Source organism: Pelodiscus sinensis, chromosome 17, assembly GCF_052426305.1.
Source record: "Pelodiscus sinensis isolate ZL-2025 chromosome 17, ASM5242630v1, whole genome shotgun sequence".
In the NCBI taxonomy this organism is placed as follows: domain Eukaryota; kingdom Metazoa; phylum Chordata; order Testudines; family Trionychidae; genus Pelodiscus; species Pelodiscus sinensis.
Window position 1 is genome coordinate 9,578,622 of NC_143068.1, and position 22,510 is coordinate 9,601,131.

The 22,510-nt window shown below is 40.4% G+C and overlaps 2 protein-coding genes across 2 annotated transcripts in view; both read right to left on the reverse strand.

The window, feature by feature from the left end:
- SLC17A9 (solute carrier family 17 member 9) overlaps nucleotides 1-3,644 on the reverse strand; it is a 43,577-nt gene extending 39,933 nt beyond the window's left edge. Inside the window, exon 1 of the mRNA XM_006126190.5 lies at nucleotides 2,500-3,644. Coding sequence (XP_006126252.1) covers nucleotides 2,500-2,657 — 158 coding nt within the window. The 5' untranslated portion in view covers nucleotides 2,658-3,644. The remainder of the gene's footprint in view (nucleotides 1-2,499) is intronic.
- A 9,396-nt stretch (nucleotides 3,645-13,040) lies between these two features.
- GID8 (GID complex subunit 8 homolog) lies at nucleotides 13,041-22,510 on the reverse strand. Its single transcript, XM_006126189.4, has 5 exons — nucleotides 22,356-22,510; nucleotides 21,565-21,694; nucleotides 19,230-19,426; nucleotides 18,545-18,742; nucleotides 13,041-17,235 (listed from the first exon to the last, which is right to left on the reverse strand). Exons 2-5 carry the CDS (start codon nucleotides 21,680-21,682, stop codon nucleotides 17,062-17,064), a joined length of 687 nt encoding a protein of 228 aa, XP_006126251.1. The 5' UTR covers nucleotides 21,683-21,694; nucleotides 22,356-22,510; the 3' UTR covers nucleotides 13,041-17,061.

Below are 22,510 nucleotides of genomic sequence, written 5' to 3' on the forward strand. Positions count from 1 at the left end.
CCCTCTGCTGCAAAGCAAACAGGAGGCTCCTGAGGAGACAGCTTCAAAGCAAAGGGCAGGAGAAGTGCAGAAGTGTGGGGAGGGGCAACGGAAGTTCTTTTCCCTTGGTCTCTTGGCCAAATCAGTCAGGATCACCTGTCACAGGCTCCAAGATCAACCAGTAGATCCCGATCGACTGGTTGGTGTTCACTGGCTTATTGCCATTTTCATGAACCTCCCCACTTATCCCTCAAAAGATTAATCATACCTACTCATTGCTAGAGCTAGTTACTGGGCACAGGGACTGTCAGCAACTAACTTTTCATCAAAAACTAGGGGTTCATGAAAAATCTTTTTCTGTTGGAAGACATTTAGATGCAAATGTTCAAAATCTCTCAACGTTTCCCTTTGAAGCAGTGGGGCAGACTTTCATGAAAATTCCACTTTTTTTTACTTCTTTCCACCTTTTTTGTAATGGGAAAAAGTAAATGAACCAGGAAAGCACAGGATGGGGAGGCACGAGTTTGAAACAAAGTTTTCCCCAAATTAAACTTTTCTTCAGATTTTTTTGCATTGGCCCACTCTTCCCCCCCCCCCCCCCCCCCCCATGAAAAAGATTGGCAATTTAAAAAATGTACTTTGGTGGTAAAAAAAAAAAAAAAAAAACAATTCTACTGGTTCCAACTTCTTTTAAATTGGGCTATAAACTTTGGGGCTGTGTGTTTTACTTTACTTTATAGCCTTTATTCTCTGGTAATATGGAGTGTAGCATTGTGTTGCAGTTCCAATTCTGACTGAAGTGTCTGGGTGAGGCCACAATATAAATGATCCAGAACATTAGTTAAAAATGACTGCAAATTTGTCATCAGTGTAGTTTTCAATGAAAATCAAGAAAAAAAATCAACTAAGTTTTACAGACTGATTGTTTCGGTTTTCTTACCGCTCTCCAGAGAGCTTTATCCAAAGCCCATGAAATTCACTGGACTCTTTGGCTTCAGTAGGTACTTTCTATAATATGTATGTGGGGGGAGTCTTTATCAGCCACCTATGCAGTGATTATTTGCTATAAATCACAAATTTTAAACCAAGAATAAGAGTTCTCGCCATGGTAATCTTTCAGTTTTGCAAAGCTTCTGCCAATCAATCAATCTTTCTCTTCCCGTCTCCAAAGCATTTCACCAACATTAACCAACTAATTTCCAACAGCACCTCTGTGCGTTTTTAGTGTGTCTGTAAGCTGAGGCCTGGCCATGGCCATGGCCACAGAGAAGAGTCGGTCTTAGAGAAGAGATTAAAATTGGTAATTCTTTGGTTTTTCTACAGAGCACAAGGCAACCCTGAATTTACACATGACATCACTGTCAAAGGTAGTAAATATTGGCTTAATACCATGGAGACTTGGGTGTCCTCCAAACATCAATTTATTATGGTTATTATTATTATTGTGGTGGTAGTGCCAAGAGGCACCAATCGGGAAGTGAAGCCTCATTGTACCAGGCACTGTACTCACGTGTAATGAAAATGGGCAGGATATAGCAATTGTACACGGGTCACCCAATCACTTAGCACATGCCATGGACTTATACAACTAAGTTCATACACAAAGTTTGAACCTGTTTTCAATATTACACACAGTGGAGAATACACCACCAGCTAGGAAATCCTTCCCCGATCAACTCAAATTAAAATCTACTCTGCAGCAACCTCTAATAGTTAAGACTGTGCATCTAAACCATTTTTGAATGGGATTTTTCACAATGCACATTGTACTACTAACCTCAACTACTACTATGTGCATCACACTGATAATCAGCATAAAGGCAGCTTGGATACACATCAATTTTTTTTGTTTTAACTTGGGGAGACTATTACTACTACTCTAGCTACTTCTAATCTTAATTAGTTAATATCTACTGTGCAAACAAAACTGTTGAGAGCTTTTGATAAAAAGCTCTTAATGTTTCAAATGACATGTTTAAATAACCAACTCAAGGGCAGATTTACGCTCAATTACTTTGCATTTTAACAAATTCTATTTTATGAGGTGGTTACATTTTCTTCCTCTGCTGGGGTGCAGTTTTGTGTATAGTTAGGATTAAAAATGCCTGGGTAAAATGGCACAGCTTTGCAAAGAAAACAGTTTGCATCTATCTCTATGCAGATTCTTCTTTTGACCCCCATTACCACACAGTATCTGAGCCCTTCATAGTCTTTACCGTCCATATCCTCAACACGCCCCTCTGAGGTCAGGAAGTGCTGTTCTATTTTACATCTGGGAAAGGGACATAGAGAGAGTAACTGATTTTTCCTGTAGGTGACAAAGCCATACACTGACCTCAGCTCTGCTTGTGTCCACTGGACCAGCCTTATAAAATGACACTCTCATTCAACACCCCTAATGTGTTCGGAGCTACAGCTTAAAAAGCCAACTCTGCCTATTAAAACTATATAGCAGGTGGTTGTGCCCAAGGAAAAGAATTGAAAAAAAAACCTGTATAACGATTCAAACTGCATTCTTACCTGGACCAATAGGAATCCACAGTCCCTTCTTTTTTCGTGCCTTCCTTAGGTGTAGTCTTTACAGGCTGTTGCTGCTGGTAGTGATGGTGATGGTGATGTAGCGAGACCAAATCAGAGCTGTATACCTGGACCCCATTCCTGCCAATACTGGAAGCCATTCTGAAGATTTGGGTGGGTTTTTTTGTTTTGTTTGTTTTTTTAACAAAAAGAGGCTTCCCTAAGGAAAATGACCTGGCTCTGATTGCACTGAAGAAGGATGCTGGCGGGATTGCAAAAGGACAGACAGGGAAGCGCCCCAGAACAGGGTTACATAGATACCCGACGCCGCTGCACTGCAAGCTGCTTCAAGAAAGGACAGAGGCCAATTGCAAAGTTCCCCGCGGGTGGATGGGGCACCCGGCACTTGGCCCACGCCTCGCTGCGCCGGTGTGGGGCTCGCAAGGGAGTTGTCTTCTTTGCACGACGAAGTCCACGTGTCAGTTTTCAACTTCTCTTCCTGTTGGAGCTCTTCCAGGAAGTAAGCCGGGCCGCGGCTCCGGACTGCGATCAGCCCGGGGAGGGGGGAATTTACCAGCTGGGTTGAGCGGCCAACGCTTAGCAGAAGCCGCGCTGTGAAAACTCAAGATGTAGCCCCCACGCGGGAACAGGACCACGGCGGAGCGTGCCCGGCTCCGCTTCGGGACGGCGATAAGCAGTTACACCCAATCAACTCCTCCAGCCAGGGGTGACGTGAGTGGTTAGGATACAGAGAATTCCTCCTGCCTTTCCCTTCACGTGTTGCTGCTATTCCGACGTGAATCCGAATCCGATGGAGTTTATTCCGCCCTCGGTATTTGTCCCAACTATAACCGAGGAGCAGTTAACACTAGACCACGTTGCAGCTACACTGCTGAGGGGCGGTGCCTGCTTCTAGGAATCAGTGCTGGAGGAGAAGCAAGCTGGATTCCTAGCTGCTAAGAGAAAAAGGTCTAAGAGGGAGGTTCCACGTAGCATCATCATATAAACCTTTCCCATTCGGCCGGGGAATGGGTGTTTTGGGGAACTGAGCAACAACTCCAGGAAAATACACATTGCTTTTTATTCACGTTGACTGTATCTCTGCAGAGTCGTCAGTGGAAGTGGCTCAGCTCACTTAACTCTTTCTTGTCCCTGTTTTTATACTGAGCACAAATGCACCGTGCATATAAAAGGCAGAGCTAGAGAGACACTTGTTAATAATTTTCCCTGCCTTTCAGTTTTTCTGGCTTTCCAGGATGCAGGGCCTAAAACTGGTTTCCCTCTCTTACTCACAAAAGGAAAGCAATAGGAAATTCGAACCTGAGGGGAGTGCCCAGAGGAGCCAGTGAAAACAATTCTTCCCTACCCATTTGATATCTGATTCCTTTTAGATGTCTTGCCACCAGCTTTCCCAGGAAGCACTCACCCCCAAGTGACACTGATTTTCCAGAAAGTGTGGCTGATTTGTATCTTTGCAAATTGTTAGCAAGGTTACCCCCTCCCCTACGGGCAGAAGTAGTCAACTGTATAAATGACTAGATTTATTTTCTCAGAGGGGTAGCCCTGTTAGTCTGTGTCTGAAAAATCAGAAAATCCAGTGGCACCTTAAAAATTAACAAATTTATTTGGACATACACATTGGTGGGTAAAAACCACTTTGTCAGATGCAGGGAGTGGAAATCATAGAATACTAAGACTGGAAGGAACCTCGAGAGGTCATCGAGTCCAGTCCCCTGCCCTCATGGCAAGACCCAGTACTGTCAAGACCATCCCTGATAGATATTTATCTAACCTATTCTTAAATATCTCCAGAGATGGAGATTCTACAACCTCCTTAGCCAATTTATTCCAGTGTTCAACTACCCTAACAGGAACTTTTTCCTAATGTCCAACCTAAACCTCCCTTGCTGCAGTTTAAGCCCATTGCTTCTTGTTCTATCCTCAGAGGCCAGGAAAAACAATTTTTCTCCCTCTTCCTTGTGACACCCTTTTAGATACCTGAAAACTGCTATCATGTCCCCTCTCAGTCTTCTCTTTTCCAAACTAAACAAGCCCAATTCTTTCAGTATTTTTTCATTGGTCATGTTCTCTAGACCTTTAATCATTCTTATTGCTCTTCTCTGGACCTTCTCCAATTTCTCCACATCTTTCACAGAATGGCCATCAGAACATCTGTGCTTTTTCCCTGTGCTTTTTCTCTGGAGCTTCCACACTTGCCTTCTTGTGCAATGGCTGTAGTGCTAAAAGCAGTTATGCCTCAGAAAAGGAGGTTTACCTATGGCAGAAAAAGCCCTCTGTTCTGCCATTTAATTGGCAAGAGCTCATTTGAGGTGTGGATGCTCCGCAGGTTTTTGCACAAAAGCAGCTCTTTTTGCACAAAAACCTTGTAGTATAGACGTAGCCTTAGCATCTAGAAGCTCCTGCAGCACCACACTATAAAACATGTGCATCCAACTCTGGGCCAAGCCTGCTTTTCATGTTCCCACTGTTTTAACAGTAATTTTTAAATTCTTCCGCATAACATCAATTAATTTTTTAATCTGAAAAGTTGAAACAGTATTTCCCAATGCTTCCTGTTTGCAAAACAGGCTGCTGAACACTTCCAGTGCTGAAATGGGAGTGGAGAACTCATCTCAGAGTAGAGGAAATTCACTACGGTTTGGGCTCAGCAAGTTCACACCATATAAAAAAAGTTATTGTTGTGCAAGTCTGCGTGTGGACTCCCTTTTTTTTCAGCCTCAAACAAAAGGAAAAACTATGTAGCACTTTAAAGACTAACAAGATGGTTTAATATGTGATGAACTTTCATGGCCCAGACCCACTTCTTCAGATCATATTCTGGAAGAGAATTGGCATGCCCATATATACCAAAGGAATACAACGAAAAAAGTAAACTCATTATTAAACTGACAAATCAGATTGGCTACGTCTAGCCTGGCATGATTTTCCGCAAATGTTTTTAACGGAAAAGATTTCCATTAAAAGCATTTTCGGAACAGAGCATCTAGATTGGCACAGACACTTTTCCGCAAAAGCACTTTTGGCGGAAAAGCGTCCGTGCCAATCTAGACGAGCTTTTCCGCAAAAAAGCCCCGATTGCCATTTTCGCGATCGGGGCTTTTTTTGCGCAAAACAAATCTGAGCTGTCTACACAGACAAAACAAATCTGAGCTGTTGGACTTTTGCCCGAACGGGAGCAGCATAGTACTTCCGCAAGATGCACTGATTTCTTACATGAGATCATCAGTGTTCTTGTGGAAATTCAGGTGGCCAGTGTAGACAGCTGGCAAGTTTTTCTGCAAAAGCAGCTGCTTTTGTGGAAAAACTTGCCAATCTAGACACAGCCATTTAGTACAGAAAGTGGGGTGAGGGGGGAGGCAGGGCAGGAATAGCTATTTGAGTCAATGAATGGCTAATCAGGAGTGATAAGTGGGAAGCTATCTTTGTAATGCTTAAGGTAATTAGCATCTTTGTTAAGGCCCATTTGTAAAGTGTCAAATTTAAGGATGAAAGCAAGTTCTGAAGTTTCCCTCTGTAATCTGGTGTTAAAGTCTATTTGAAGTAAGATGCATGTAGTAAGGTCATTAAGACTATGTCCAGGTAGGCTGAAATGAAAAGCAACTGGTTTTTCCTTGTGAAGATGTCTGATGTCTGATTTGTGGGCATTCATTCTTTGGCAAAGTATCTGAGAATTCTGTCCAATATACATAGCAGATGGACACTGTTGACACATGATGGCATAAATTATATTTCTGGATGAACAGGAATATGTGTTCTTGATCATATAACTGACATGGTTAGGTCCAGTGATGGTGTCATCAAAGTAAATATGTGGACAAAGATGGCAACGGGGTTTGTTACAAGGGAAAGTTCCAGGGTTGGTATTAATGTGGTATGTCCTGTGGTTGTTGGTAAGAATCTTCAATGTGGGAAAAGTCTATTTAGCTAAAGGTAGTTTGCTGAATGGGTGCTAGGTTAGACAGTCGAGGGGCGACAGTGTAGCATGAGTAGGGCCCTGGGATCTACTCTGCCATTCTGATAGTGGCCTGCTCAGTGACCCTGAGTAAATCATTGCACTTCTTTCTCACAATGCTTTAAGACAGTGTTTCTCAAAGGGTTCCATGAAACTGGCTGTGCCAGTTTGTGGTACGGAACCTCACAGCTCCTATTGGCTCCATTTTGCCATTTGCAGCCAAGGGGAGCCATGGAAAGTGGTGTGGGCTGAGCCACTGCTCTCCTTGGCTGCAAATGGTAAAACGGAGCCAATAGGAGCTCTGAGGTTCCGTGGCCACAGTGCTGGTAAGTTGAAAAACCTGTTAACTGGCTGTGCCGGTTTGTTTAAGTGTTTCATGGACCCCTTTGAGAAACACTGCTTCAAGACATTAAAATATTACTCCATATTTTTAAGGGTATCAAAATCTGGCCTTTAAAGTGTAATTCTCTGGAGGGCAGGGAACTGTGTGTAAAACAAAAAGCATGTTGGTGCATCAAGCCTGTCTACTTACAGACCCATTAACTCTTGGGTTGGCATATGTGTGCACCCAGTGCAAGGAGCTCCTGAACCTCAGAGACTGAGTATGGGCTTTGGAGGCCAGGGCAGCTGAACTGGAGGAGCTAAGGGAGGCAGAGAGGTATGTTGATGAGGCTTTCCAGGACACTGTAGTACCATCCCACCTCCAGTCTGACAGCCCCAGCGCTGTTAAGGAGGATGAAAGGCTCGGGGAAGAGAGCAGTCAGTGGGAGCAGAGGGAAACCATCCCACAGTTGGGACCCTCTTTCCAAAGGATGTTATGGTATCCTCTCACACTGAGGATACCTCTCCAGGGGAGGGAATGCCAGTTGTTAGGAAGAGGCAGGTGTTAGTAGTGGGCGATTCAATCATTAGAAACATGAGATAGTTGGGTTTATGATGACCAGGAGAACCATATGCTGACTTGCCTACCTGGTGCAAAGGTTGCGGATCTCTTGAGGCATCTAGATAGACTTAGGAGTAGCGGTGGGGAGGAGCCGGTGGTCATGGTACATGTAGATACCAATGACATAGGGAAGGGTAGGAGAGAGGTCCTGGAGTCCAAATTTAGGCTGCGAGGAAAGAGACTGAAATCCAGGACTGCTATGGTGGCATTCTCAGAAATGCTTCCTGTTCCACGCGCAGGGCCAGGAAGGCAGGCAGAACTTCAGAGTCTCAATGCGTTGAGATGATGTTGTAGGGAGGAGGGGTTTAGATTTATTAGGAACTGGGGACACATTTGGGATAGGGGGAGCCTATATAGGAAGGGTTGGACTCCACCTAAACCAAGGTGGATCCAGACTGCTGGCACTAAACACTAAAAAGGTCATAGAGCAGTTTTTAAACTAAGAGATGGGAGAAAGCCGATTGGTGCGGAGGAGCACGAGCATTGGATGGAGACTTCTCTTAGAGAAGAGTCCATTGATAGAGATTCTCTAGGTTTTAGTCAGAAAGATAGGAGGGGAGATGATAAAGTATGGGCCACGTCAGACAAAAAAAAAATCACATATAGAAGAACTAATACATCAGGGAAGGACAGACAAATAAACAGTGGCAATTTTTTAAAGTGCCTCTACAAAAATTCTAGAAGTCTAACTAATAAGATGAGTGAACTAGAGTTCCTTGTATTAAAGGAGGAGATTGACACATTAGACATCACAGAAACCTGGTGGAATGAGGACAATCAGTGGGACACAATCATAGCAGGATATAAAATAAATCGGAAGGACAAAATAGGTCATGTGGGTGGTGGAGTGGCACTATACATGAAAGATAATGTAGAATCAAATGAAGTAAAAATCTTAAATGAATCAAAATGTTCCATAGAATCACTATGGATAGTAATTCCATGCTCTAATAAGAATATAGCAGTAGGGATATATTATCAACCACCTGACCAGGACAGTGATAGTGACATTGAAATGCTAAGGGAGATTAGAGATGTTCTTCTTCACACAGCACACAGTCAACCTGTGGAACTCCTTGCTAGAGGAGGCTGTGACGGCTAGAACTATAACAGTTTAAAAAAAGAGCTAGATAAATTCATGGCGGTTAGGTCCATTAAATGCTATTAGCCAGAGGGTAAGGAATGGTGTCCTTGGCCTCTGTTTGTCAAAGGCTGGAGATGGATGGCAGGAGACAAATCGCTTGATCATTGTCTTTGGTCCAACCTCTCTGGGGCACCTGGTGCTGGCCACTGTCAGCAGACAGGCTACTGGGCTAGATGGACCTTTGGTCTGACCCAGTACGGCCGTTCTTATGTTCTTAAGACATACTATATGAATCTTAATAGAAATGTAGCCGTGTTAGTCTGGTGTAGCTGAAACAAAAAACAGGACTATGTAGCACTTTAAAGATTAACAAGATGGTTTATTAGGTGATGAGCTTTCGTAGGCCAGACCCACTTCCTCAGATCAAATAGTAGAAGAAAATTGTCACAACCATATATACCAAAGTAATTTGTAATGAACTGTCATTCATGCTTAAATTCGACACTTTATGCCTAAGTTTAAACAAAGACATTAATTATCTTACCCATTACAAAGGCAGCTTTCCCAATTATCACCTCTAATATCATTAGCTCACAGACATTTACCTTCCTCTCCCCCCCTCCCCCATCCTTCTTCTGTTCTGAAATTTGATTTGTCCTTTTCATGTGTGTTCATTTTTTTAATTGTATCCTTTGGTATATATGGCTGTGACAATTTTCTTCCAGTATTTGATCTGAGGAAGTGGGTCTGGTCCACGAAAGCTCATCACTTAATAAGCCATCTTGTTAGTCTTTAAAGTGTTACATAGTCCTGTTCTTTATATGAATCTTAGTCCATCATCATAGCTGCTATTGAAAGATCGTCACTGACAGAGGTGTCAACCCATCAACAAAGGTGTTGAAGCCCCATGCTAATCGTAACACTGAAGAGTTAAACTTTGAGATTTGGGAAGATTCTAGTGTCAAGACTGAAAAACAACATTTGGCTAGGAGCACATGAAAGATAGATCCCAAGAATCTACCAATGCAAAGTCATACTAATATTTGATATGAAAACGACATAACAGATATGCTTTATGCACGATGACTCACGGAAGGTATCATTGGAAAGGTTATGATTTATTGAAATGATTATCCCATTCATATGCATGTATTATTTTTATAGATGAAGTTAAGAGTATTGACCTGTATATCTGTATTTCACATTTGCTGCTTTGGGTCACTCCCCTGGTTGACACTTCAGACTACAATGGAAAGCCAGACAGGGCAGGATGGCCCATCATCCAGATGAATGGACTGTAAACAGGCCTCCCTACAGGCATTCCTTGGTGCTATTGACTAGGAGTGCTTAGCTGTTTCCCTGGGGGGAAATCAAACAAAGAATTTCCATAAGGCAGGAAACCTATGTAAAGACAGGGGAGGAAAACAATAATTGTCTATATCTTGCCTTACCTGGGCCTCCCCACCCACTTCCAAAGAGATAATTGACTGTAACTGAAGAGGGGAGCATAACTCTGAACTTAGAGTAAAAAGATGTTTGGCTTTTGAAGGACTACCTAAACAGTATCTAGAGGGTGAGAAATTATTTGTAACCAATTTTTTAGTGAATCTAGTTTAAATTGTTTGCTTTGCATTATTTTCTTAGTAATCTGCTTTCTTTTGTTTGCTGCCTCTTTGACCACTCAAAACGAACCTTTTCATAGTTAAACATATTTCTGGTTTATAATACAACCCAGTTTATATAATGTCTAATTGAGTGAAAGGGGTGAGTGAAAGGCTGTGCATCCTTTCCTTTCCTTCCCTTCCCACTGAGGAAAGAGGCAAACTTCATAAAATCTTGGGTTTGTTCCCCAAGGAGGGTGGCCAGCTTGGGACAAGTGTCCACATCTGAATCTTCCCAGAGTTCTCTCACTCGCTCTGCTAAGACAGACAGGGGTTAAGGAGGGGCCCACGCTGGCAGAATAGGCTGACTCAGTGGTAACTCAGCATCTCAGTTGGCATCCTATTGGTCCCAAACCATCATGATGCTAACGTTAAGACATGGGATTAACTCTTGAGCTTCAGAAAGGATTCTGACACAGGGCCATGTACTAGATCAACAAGTGTGATGCTGATGGAAAAAACAAACTACCAAAAAAAAATTGACTTAGGAACAGTAGGTGTCAATTAAAGGAGGGAAGTAATATACAATTGGGGCCAACCCTCACCATACTAACTTTGTTTTACAATTTGGCTTCAAAATAAAAGTTGACAACTGTACAAACAAGCCAAGATGCAGCTGCCAGTGTTTCACTTTAAAACCTGATCCTCCTTACTTATATTTCCATTTCCAGAAGAGGGAGCCATGACTCAGTAAAAATATGAAAAACTTAAAATAACCAATAGTTTGTTAGACTTTAAAGTGGTACCACCAGACTGGTTTTTTTTTTTTTTAGTTTTTCCTGTTATAGACTAACTCGGCTACCCCTCTGAAGCTCAGTAAAAATATGTAAGGCGTTTGAGCCAGAAGATATTCGGAACACATAATTTAATATATTATGTTAGAAAGGGTATTTGGAAGCCATATAGTAGAGGAATTATAGGAAGGGGGAAATGAAATACTAGACATTTTCTTTTAAGTGTCAAATGCAAAATGGAGAACAAATTAAACTTAGGAAAGTAATATTAAGGGAATTTAGGAAATACTTCATATGTATGGTAGAGTGCCAAAAGCAACAACAATTGCATATGGGGTGTGTGTATGTGTGTTAAAGCTAGACAAGTGCTTACATAGCAAAGTACAAATAGCAGACATAAGTGGACAGAGTTCTACAAAACTTTGGAAGTTAGATGGGGAAAAAGGAAAACACATTTCCTTCTATTCATTTAAGCACTTTTATGGCCTCCAGCACTATGGGCATCTATTCTCCCCCTCGCCCCAATAAGAGAACACCAACTATTGCTTTGTTCAGCTTCTATCTCAACCTTATTAGCAATGCAAAATGTTGCTCATATTTTACATATTTCAGCCTGCCTCTTTCAAAAGATACTATACATCTGTGCATTTTCCAGTGAATTCCTGATTAACATTGCTGACATGGAAGTAGCAGTTTTGCTTTCAATAAAAGCAGGACCAATGTTCCCAACGTAGGACTGGAAGAGAAAATACAGATTGAACTTCTAGCCTGCCACACTCTGGCAACATCTGTGGTCTGGGATGATTTTGGTTATCTGGATGTCCACTTACAGGTATGGCCAAGTCTCCCATGGTCCCATAAAGTTCTGGGCTCTCAATGTTCTGTTATTTAGCTCTAATTTATCCCTAAATGTCTTCTGAGAGCCTAGTAAGCAATGGAAGTGTTGGTAATACTGCTAGAAAATATTGATCTCCCATGGTTCAGCAAATTCTCTGGTTCAGAACCAGTCAGGTCCCAAGGGTTCCCAGAAATAGAGAGGATCAACATGTATAAAGTTAGCTAAAGACCAGCTTATAGCATAGCTTAGGCCACACTCCCATGGAAGAACAAACCCTCCCTTATAGTGTCCTGCACAGCTTGCTGAACTGAGCTGGGATGCCTAACAAATAAATGGAGGCTGGGAGAATTTCACTAGGGGTGTAATTTCACTAGTGGACTTTTGTTGACAAAACTATACCTGCATCCACATTGCCTTTGAGTTATGTTGACATAACGTTGACAAAACTCAGCAGTTTTGTCGACGTATGTAAACCTCATTCTACGAGGAATAACGCCTTTTGTTGACAGAGTTCTGTCGATAGAAGGCATTATTGCATCTACACTGTCCTTTGTGTCCACAGTTATGTTGACAAAGCAGCTTGCTTTGTCAACAGAACTGAATGTTATAGTCTAGACACTCTTTGTCAACAGTATCTGTTGACAAAACCCGTAGTCTAGACGTACCCTAGATGTACTAAAATGAAGTCTTCCATATCTTATCATTAGTTCCCTTGTAGCTCTATTATGATCAAAGAAGTCACAACGGCTTAGTGATCAGAATGCAAAGTTGCTAGAATCAATCCAGTTTTTCATTGCTATCTGCCCATAGGCAATCTCCCTAATGAAACAAGTGATTATTATTAGGCATATACTGTCATTTCTAGAGATACTTTTTCAGAATAGGGGTCAGACATTTTGGAATCACACGATGGAGGTTGTGTTACACTATAGTGTACCCTGTTTGACTTCACATCCTACTACTCTCAATCGAGCTCTACTTGGAAATATTATATTCAGTTACAGGTCTCATTTTAAGCAGAATTTCAGCTTAGCTTTCTTTTTGGGCCCTTTTATGAATGCAAATAATTGTGGTCAGATATGAAATTGGACATAGTCCTACTATGTTTTCTTCCCTCTCTTATCCCTACATCAGGGATGGGGAACCATTCTTGGCTTGGGTGCCGCTGACCTACAGAAAAAAAAAAAATCAGGTTCCCCATCCCGGCTCTACAATGAACCTCTTTTGCTGAAGCAGAAAAGTATGGTCTATTTGACAACTACACAGCTCCATTTTGTGGTAGCAGGGCAAAGCAAAGAGGACAAAAATATCCACTCTACACCAAGTGAAAGCTTATTATATTAATATGTGAAGACAAGGTATACACTTTAAGATTACATTTACAATCCAATATAGCCCATATCAGAAGTGTATATCAAATACTTTAATTGTAACATTTTAAAACTTGTATGAATTCCAGTATTATGCATTTTTTTTCTTATTCTCCCAACAGCAATCTGAAAAACTTATTGAATTACTTAAAAGCATGAGGCAACGATGATCCAGATACACATACACTGAATCACTCTCCTACTGAATTTAAAACCTTTCATAAAAAGGTAGGTATTAAGGTATTGTAAAGAAACTGAGCAACACACATAGCTCTAATACTAAAGCAATCCCATTCTTAACTTGCACTGTTAAATGTACAAACAAGAGGGACATTTACAACTTCAGCAAAAACTCACTGTGGTAGGTAAATTATGTTAGTTACACCATTTGTGCCCATCTTCCACATGGGGGGGGAAGAGAAGGGGGAGGAGAAAGTTCTCCCTGTTTGCTGTATAGTTTCTTTATGTGGTTTACAGCAACAGTGATACCCTGTTCAAAAAAAAATTATGTAGAATGTACTTCCTTTTAAAAACTTTGTCTGCTTTCCAGGCAGTTTCCTTTTAAACATATCTATATACATCTCTCTTCAAAAGTTCCAGATAATTACAATCTGTTATTGGTTTCTATACAATAGCAGCTAGTTCCCAGCCAGTAATATGTGAAATTAAAACTGTTATGTAAACAGCTCTAGCCCCATCCCTGCCCCAAGCTACTGCATCCCCGCCTCCACTACCGGGGCTGCCGTGTCCCCGGATGTGGTAATAAGGCTCTGGCCCCAATTCTAGCCCTGCTGGGTTCTGAGCCACCAACCCTCTTGCCAGTGAAGCTCCCAGCCAGGACTTCCTGATCCAGGAACATCCATGGTCCTGCCAGACCACCGATGTTGCCAGAAAAGGGGAGTGCTAGTTTTTGGAGGTCCAACTTATACTTCACCCATATATAAATCCACTATTTGTTCTCCCATCTTAGAAAACTATTGTACAAAGCAGCAAGCAAAAGTTTGCCTTCCTTATTTGACTGGCAAAATGGAATAATGGAAACATCCAAAATGCAGAAACAATTAAGTAGGTAATCATGAAAATATGGGAAGTTTATATCCTAATCAGAATACACTTGAAGACAGGTTTACAAAAGAGAATATTTTACATCCAGATTGTGTTCACATCACTGATAAAGCAAATTGCTTTCAACAATGAAAGGATACCACATCACATTAACTGTATGTTTGCCACCAGTGAGTTTTGAACAGATAAAGTTAGATGCTACCATATCATTCATACACATAGAACTTTATCTTTGTACCATTTTGTTATGTGAAGAGAAACAAAACAATGTATTTACACTAACAGCAAACTGATCCAAGTGGTATTTAATGTTAAAAGTGGTTACCTAACAAGGATGGATATAACAAAATCCATTAATTAGTAGTCATCAAATAAGACATTTCTCATGCATGACAAACTCATTCATGTACTCAGGTCTGCATTTACTGTGTACAGTATTTTCATAAGTTATATTTCACAGCCCCTACCATTCAAGAATATTTCAGAGTATATATTATATTTGTATATGTAAATTATTATATACACTAATATAAAGATCCCTAAAAGTACCATTGACTATATTTATGCTTTCTGTAAAATGCATAGCTTTTGAATATTTTCTTGCAGTTTGACTTTACAGATTTAAAGCTGCTTATCAATGTGGTATATTAATACAAAAACTCAAATAATCCTTTACTAAAGTGTTATATTTAAACCCCCTAGAAAACATGTTATTTTTAATGGAAAAAATAAGCAATCTATGCACTTTGCCCAAGTCTATATGGAATTAACGTAGCATTCTAAAAGTATGGTGAACTCTTCAACTAGGTCGGTAATATCGCATTTCTCATAGAGAAAAATGCTAGTCATGCCACAAAAGTGCACCACTTTCTTGGAAAAGCTTCATATGACTTTCAGCACAAAGTGTCAGGCTGGAGGAAAAGTTGATTAGTTGTTCATGTAGGAATTAGATGAAACAGTTTAATTTCTGCAGTTTGTTATTGAACCAAATGGCACTAACCATATCAATTACAAAATAAAATAATATTCTTTTTAAAAAGAACAGCAACTGACTGAAAACAATTTTTATCTTCTCAGTTCCAGTAAATACTCAGAATAACCAATGAGAGTGGAAAAAAGCCAGCTCATTATTGCAGGTGGTGGTCAATGAAAGCTTATTATAGTTTGTATGAATTATAAGAGCTGCATATGGTGAAAGCCTCAGAATGTCAAATAAAACTATCAATAGTAAAATGGAACAGATGAGCCTCTTGTTTTAGATCTATCAACCTAAACTAAACCTTGGCACTGAGGTATCTCTATAGCTGCTTAGAAGACAACTGTCTCCCCTGAACATTGCTACACACAAGTAAACAGTGTTCATAAAATGCCATCAGTAGCAGGTTTTGTTATTCTCTAACTCAAATGTTTGTAAAACATTATAGCTTAATGCATAAACCAGAAAATTAAGTGGAAACTAAGTACTTTTAATCTACAGCGTCATAACTACCACACGAGAATATCCACAGTATCTGATGGGTACAATGTAAATGGTCAGTGCACTCTTATATTACACTATTTCCTCCACCAAATGGAGCTTGTTCAGTAGTTTTGTAACAACTCAGTGTATGTGTTTTAAGGATTTAGATCTCTATTTGGCAAGGTCAGTACATAATACTACCAGATATACCTGTATTGAATATTGCAAGATGAAGTCATACATCCAGCAAAACCTCCTACACCCAGCACACTACAATTCGATGACTAAGAAAATCAGGGCCTCACGTGTAAGCATAATGGTTATGTTTTTAACTGGAGTGGAAGAGCCAAGAAAACAGTACAGCTGTGAAGATAAACGCCATCTCTTCAAAAAGATATGAAGTCACAAAGGGCTTTGTAAAATTACTGCTCCATTCACCCAAGGCATAATATGCCAAAAGAATGGTTACCTTTAGCACAGTACAAGCTGCCACCCACCTCCAAATCCTGCGAACTATTTCACAGAAACAGACTCTTTTGCAAAACAAACAAAACAAAAGTCTATGATCGCCCCGCTTCGCCCATATCATCAAGGAGACTTCAGCTAACCAAGCCACACACACAAGTAGTCACTAAGGGTGTTGCAACCAGCTGGCATTACTACAGGTGACTAGGGATGGAATTTTAACATAGTGAAAGAACCCTGAATAATCAAAAACAAAACCCTACTCAAATAAACAATGCAATGTCTTATTTCAGGAGGCCATTTTGGTCATACTTGAAATTAAAAAGAAACTTTTATTTCCAGCAATATTACTTGTGAAAAGATGGGTCATTGATCTACTGTGAACATAGCTCTCACCATATAAATAAAGCACCAAAGAGTCAGAAACAAGGAAAAAACATTCTTAAATTATGATTTACAAGTTTATACACTATTTCCTATGCAAAAGGTTGGCTGTACAGTAAGAAATTTTTAGATAAAATTGACCAGTTGTTAATTTTAAGGGGAAATACATATCTTGCTGTAACTTAACATAAAGTAGAAAATATTCACTGATCTATACAAGTGTCAAATGAGAGAGTTAAACTTAACTGAATAATTAACCCAATTTAACTCACTGGCCACTAAACTAAGCATCAGTAGCCAGTTAGAAACCTTGAGCACTGTACTTTAAAATGTCTTTTTTTTCTGTTTAATTGGATTTTTAAAAAATGTATAATAGTGCATAGCCTAAATCAGACTTTCAAAGAGATACAGTGCCTTTCAATGCAATTTTTGCAGCATTTAAAAGGGACTTCTCCCCTTTAATTAAGATGTTCATTGAAAAAAAATCTGAATTGTTGAGTGTTGTACTGTAGTAAAAATATTTCAGTCACAGACTGATAAATGTATACTGTGCAGTACTAAGATTGCTTGGTGTCCATCTGCACACAATTTACTTAGGTTCCTCAATTGTCCCCTTGCTGAGGTCTGTCATTTTGGGATATTTTACTTTCTTCTGGTCCAGTTCATTCTGAGCCCACAGAAGTAGTTTCAGTAATTTAGCCAGCTTGGGTGTTGACTCACGATTTTCATAGTCTAGAACAGCTTGGTTAACTTCACTCCATACCTGGAAAAGAAATATTGAACTTAATATACATTAACTGAACGAAAATGTCCTTCAGCTTGCAAATTCCTCTGAGTACAAGTGTTAAGTTCAGTTTTTTCTGACTAGTCTCATATTACAATGAAAAACAAAAGAGAAGTTGATGATTTGTTTTTTTAAACCTTCTCTCACCATTACAGCAGCACCACAAGGTGTCAAATCTGAAGACTGCTCAGATGGCATAAGGCAACCCTGTCAGCCCCTCCTGATTCTCCCAGCATAGAGGAAGTAAGGCCAGAATGCGGGGATCCTGGTAGTGGAGTGACCCACTGGGGACTGATCTACCAGCACAAGTCAGAGCAAACTAATCACATGGAAGATTATTTTACTGTAGTTTTTTTGGCTCTCCAAAAGTTCAAGACAAAAATTCTATTCTGAAGTTCCACTACCAGTCTGTGCAACAGCCATTGCCTCCCCCCATCCCAAGAATATTGACCAGTTCGTAAAAAATACTCTGGGGGAAAAACATGGTTCTCTAGAAAATCATCTCATAAGGAAATATATAATTGCCTTACTGTGTCAATACAGCACAATTATAATGCACAACACAAGAAAACACAAGTTTACTTTTCATATTCTATTTAGTAGCCTCCAGGATTAGGGTGTGGAAGAAGAATCAACAAGATAAAATTAAGCCACTTTAGCTTTTCCAAACCCACACATGCAGGAAGCACTGTTCTGATGCTTCTAGACATCTATCCCAATGTGTTACACTTTTTAGTCTAAGCAAAATCAAGCAGAAAATAAAGTTATATTGTAGGGAGTTCCAGATTTTAAAAACACAGAAGGGACAGTAGAAGCAATTGAGGCATACAGATGGCAAAATGAGCAAAACCCAGGAATATTAAAAAAAAAAAAAAAACCTAAGAGAGCAATTCTGATGTGTACTAAAAAGTGGATAGTAAGCCTGTAAAAGAAATATACTCCTGTTTCCTAGAGCAAGACAGCAATATTAGAAGCATAATTCTGAATACCTTGACGTCTAGAGCATGGAGATTAAGAAGAGTATAAAAGAAGGAAACATAGTATCAATGATTGCAATCAAAAGATGGACAAAATAAGCCCCTAGTTTCACAAATGTAGGATGGTTTTACATTACAAAAGTTCTTGCATGTTTTAAAAATGTTGTTAAATTAAACCAGTCTCAGCTTCAGAAATACTTCTGTTCTCCATACCAGTTAATAAATAATTATTAATTATGAACAAAATAATTTAAATATTAGCTCTCCACAACAAACAAAATGGAAAGAGCTTTCGTTTGAGCATACATTACCTTCTGTCTCTGCATCATGTTGAGCAAGTCTCCAAACGGTGATTCTTCAGGATTATCGAAGGCAAGCAATGCCAGGGTACGCTCCATTTCTGTCAAGCATTCTCTGCTCTCCTCTCCTTGTTCTGCCAATTGAGTCTGGGCAAATTCCAGGGCTGCCTCTGTCTCACGTTGACGAATCAGTTCAATCAAATGCTGCTGCTATATATACACACACAAGAGGAACAAAGCAAGATTATTCAATAGAGGTTTAAATGATGTTTTACATGTTAAGAAATGGAATACCTAGAGCCTCTCTTACATAATATGGAAGCAAAGCTGTTGAAATCAGTATTTTGTCAGTACTAAAAGTCTTTGTTGGACTAATAGTAGTACAGTTAATCCTATTTTTAAGTCATTTAAAACCTGGAAGATGGGTTTTAAAGAAGAAACTTTAATTATTGTTGGAAGACATGACTAATCATCAGCAATTTTGGAGTCTATAAATCATATGTAAAAGGAATATAAGTAAATATATAACACTAAAAATATTTTTAAAAGCTGCATTCCATGTCATAAAGTAAGACTTCCCTCGACTTAGAAGTGCTTTAAAAATACAGTTAAAAAAAATCACATCCCACACCACATTACATTCTTTCTTGTTTCCAAATTACTTCATATACAAAACAAACTAATCACTGGGTCTTACCTGCAAATGAAAGTAAAGGTATCGGTTTGTATCTAACAGTTCTGGATGGAGACTATTTATCAGTGCAATGGCTTCTTGAATCTGTCCTTTCAGTATCATTTCTCGAATTTTTATCCTTTCATCTAGAGTCTCTAGATCAACACTGGGCTCAATTCCAGACTCCATCCGAAACTTCTCAGCTGCCTCTTTAAAACCCTCTGAAATGTAAAAGTGTTTTATCTTTGAATTCTATTTAATAAGGTATATACAAAAGTACAGATTTATCAAACATGAATACATCCAATTGTCTTATATAGCTCTGACACACAAATGTTGTTTAAACAAGACATCAGGAGGCTTGGAAGCATTTCAGATATGTTGCTAGAAGGAACTACTGGACATAATATAGTTTGATTTTCTCAGCAATAGGGATGTATTATTGAGAAGTGACCTGTAGAGGATTGAAGTCCTCATCAGTCACCACCAGATGCACTTTTTGGTCACACGGCCAGTCTTGAAGATAAAGTCCCTGAACATTGAGCCCTGAAAATCAGATTTGCGGTCGGGAGGAGATACTGTATGGCTACAGACTGGCTGGGCTGCACCACATTAGTAATAACCGTCTGGAGCTTTTATAGACACTTGGAGTAAAGCTATATGATGTGGATATTGACATTCAGCGCTATGGAACTTTGTGGTCTAAATGTTGTTTTCTGAATTTCTATTTAATAAACCAAATTAAGAGAATATACAAAGATGTGCAGAAAATCCTATTAGGAATCATTTCAATGAAGCTGGCATTTTTGTAAATATATCAAAATAAAAACTTCACATTTAATTCTCCTTAAATCCATTCAGTTCCTATCCCTTCTATATTTAACTATATATAAAATAAAATTTTACTGGGAAGGATTCAAGTTTAGCATTTACCCCATTATTGGACCTGTCAGGCATATTTAGGCATGTTTTTCCTGCAAAAGAATAACCAATAGCAAAAACTGGTTCCTGATAACCGCTGGGGGCTGAAACAGCTCCCTGCCTCCCATAAGGGGATGCTTCAGCTTCAGGGAGCCTACTGAAGACAAGAGGGGAGCCCCCCTCCCCCACCTGCCTTCTCTTTAATCAGCTAACTAGTTAAATATCATGTTTAAGCAGTTAATCAACTGAACAGGATTTTACATCCCTCATAGACATTTTATAATTAGCATAAACATGACTCATCTGCATACCACATTAAGGCTCTTTTTATCTTAAAAAAAAAAGGCTCTCAACTATACAAGCACTAGGGATGTGAAAAGATAACCAGTTAACTGGTAAACTTACTGATTCAGGCTAACCATGGGGGCTGGAGCAGCTCCCTACCTGCTGCATTAGGTTTACCTGATGTTTAACTGATTAACCAGAATTTTACATTCTTATTAGGCACTCTTTTCCTACATATACATAAACAACTTATGACAAACTTGGCATGATCACTCAAGTGTGTCTTCCACTGCTCAGGTTCCAGCTCCATATACACAAACAGGGGGGACACTTGATGCGTATGAACAGCTCCACTATGGTGCATCTTGAAATGGAAATTAATATATCACATTGCCAAATGACAATTTCTGAGGGGTTTCTGGTTTCTCTTAAGTTGCAGTTTCTGGATGTCTCACATGTTTAGTATTCTGATATTCTTGAGCTGTTTTGGGAACATTATTTCCTCAGAATTATTCTGCTCTTTCGACTAAATTAGCTGAAGCTGGTTTCTGATCATTCCTCCTGTTCTGTGATGAAAAGTGTGTGGATACAGTTTGTTCAATGCTGTCCAGATTACATTAGTAAAAGCCATCACACGCTCAGTTTAAGGAAAATAGTATAATCAAAGGTGCGATATTAAACTCTGAGCAGTCTTTGTTAACAGTATTTCAAACCAGAAATGCCATAAAGGAAACAGCTTTTTAACAGAAAAACTAAGATTAAAACAGGAAATATATATTGGGTAAAACCAGTAGAGTCTAAATAGTTAAAGTAAAGAACATTTGGTTCTTTAATGTTTTGCTTAGCAAAAATAATGTGCTGCTAATAGGGTGCGTGTGATATGCTAATAAAAAAAGTAATTAGGCAGTACTGAAATTGTTTTTCCTTTACTCATTTTAAAACTATTTTTATTAAGCTATATTTTCTGTGAATTCTAGAAAAAATATTTTCTAGAAACCACAGAAAATATAGGCAATAGTGATATCTATTAATATCAACCATTTAATAGCTTATTCTAGTAAGGATGAATTGTATTGATTAAAATAAACAGCAGATGATCCAAAAATAAACCAACCTACAAAATGTAATACTAGCATCCATTACTCACTATTACCTGTAACAAGATAATTCATGATCAGGCGATTCATATCGGCTCTCTGGATATGCAAGTTATTGAGTTTTTCCATCCATTCATCTTTTGTGATTTCATCAGGTTTTTCTGCATAACTCATCCTGGACTTTCACTAAAAGGGATGAAAAGTATCTTTCTGGGCACACATACCAGCTGGTGAAAGAAAAGTTAAGTCTAATTTGCCTAGAAGAACGATGTGACCAGCTCGGTTATTTATACCTTCTGGGCGGGTTCAAGACATCGTGTTGGCTAAACAAAAGGTGAGCAAACGGAGAACTGAACTCTTCTGCTTTTGAGATCCGCCACTGTATCTGAAACCCACCGTACACCCCCTTCTCGCTCTCTCCCCTCCCCCCCAAACAACAGACGCCACTGTACGGACGTTCCCTCCCCACACACACACACACACGGCCGCCCACCGAGTCGCCCCTCCGAGGGGTCCCACAGCCCGTCTCTCACACAGGCTGCCCGGCCCCGCACCTCACAAGGGGCCGAGGGTCGGCCGGGTGACCCGGCTCGCTGCCGGGCTTCACAGCATCGCCTCCAAGGCGCTAAAGGCTTCCTCGGCCCTCCCAAGCGCGCCCGCCCCTCAGCCCCGCTGCCCCCGTGGGGAGGGGTCCGGCCTGCTGGGCTCTTCGGAGGCTGCGGCCGCTTGTGCCGCCAGGCCCCGAGCCCCCTCCTCAGGCTCCATCCCGCCCGGGATCGGACCCCCTGCCTGGGCCCAGCGCCGCCTCGCCCCACGGGAGGAAAGGGGCCGCCAGGCGCCATCTTACCGAACGAGCCACCGCCGCCGGCTCCGGTGCACGGGCCCAGAACCCCACTCCGCCTCCTCCCTCCGCCGGGACGCTGGGCTCAACTATCGTCTCGCGAGAACTTGCCTCCCAGCCAATCAGCTGCCGGAGCCGGCGGGCCGCGCGCACCATAGAGA

Coding starts and splice junctions, on each gene's coding strand:
- GID8 (XM_006126189.4), bottom strand. CDS start 21,682: ATGAGTTATGCAGAAAAACCTGATGAAATCACAAAAGATGAATGGATG. Junction 19,427..21,564: donor CATGAATTATCTTGTTACAG/GTAATAGTGAGT, acceptor TTTACATTTCAG/AGGGTTTTAAAGAGGCAGCT. Junction 17,236..18,544: donor ACATGATGCAGAGACAGAAG/GTAATGTATGCT, acceptor TTTCTTTTCCAG/GTATGGAGTGAAGTTAACCA.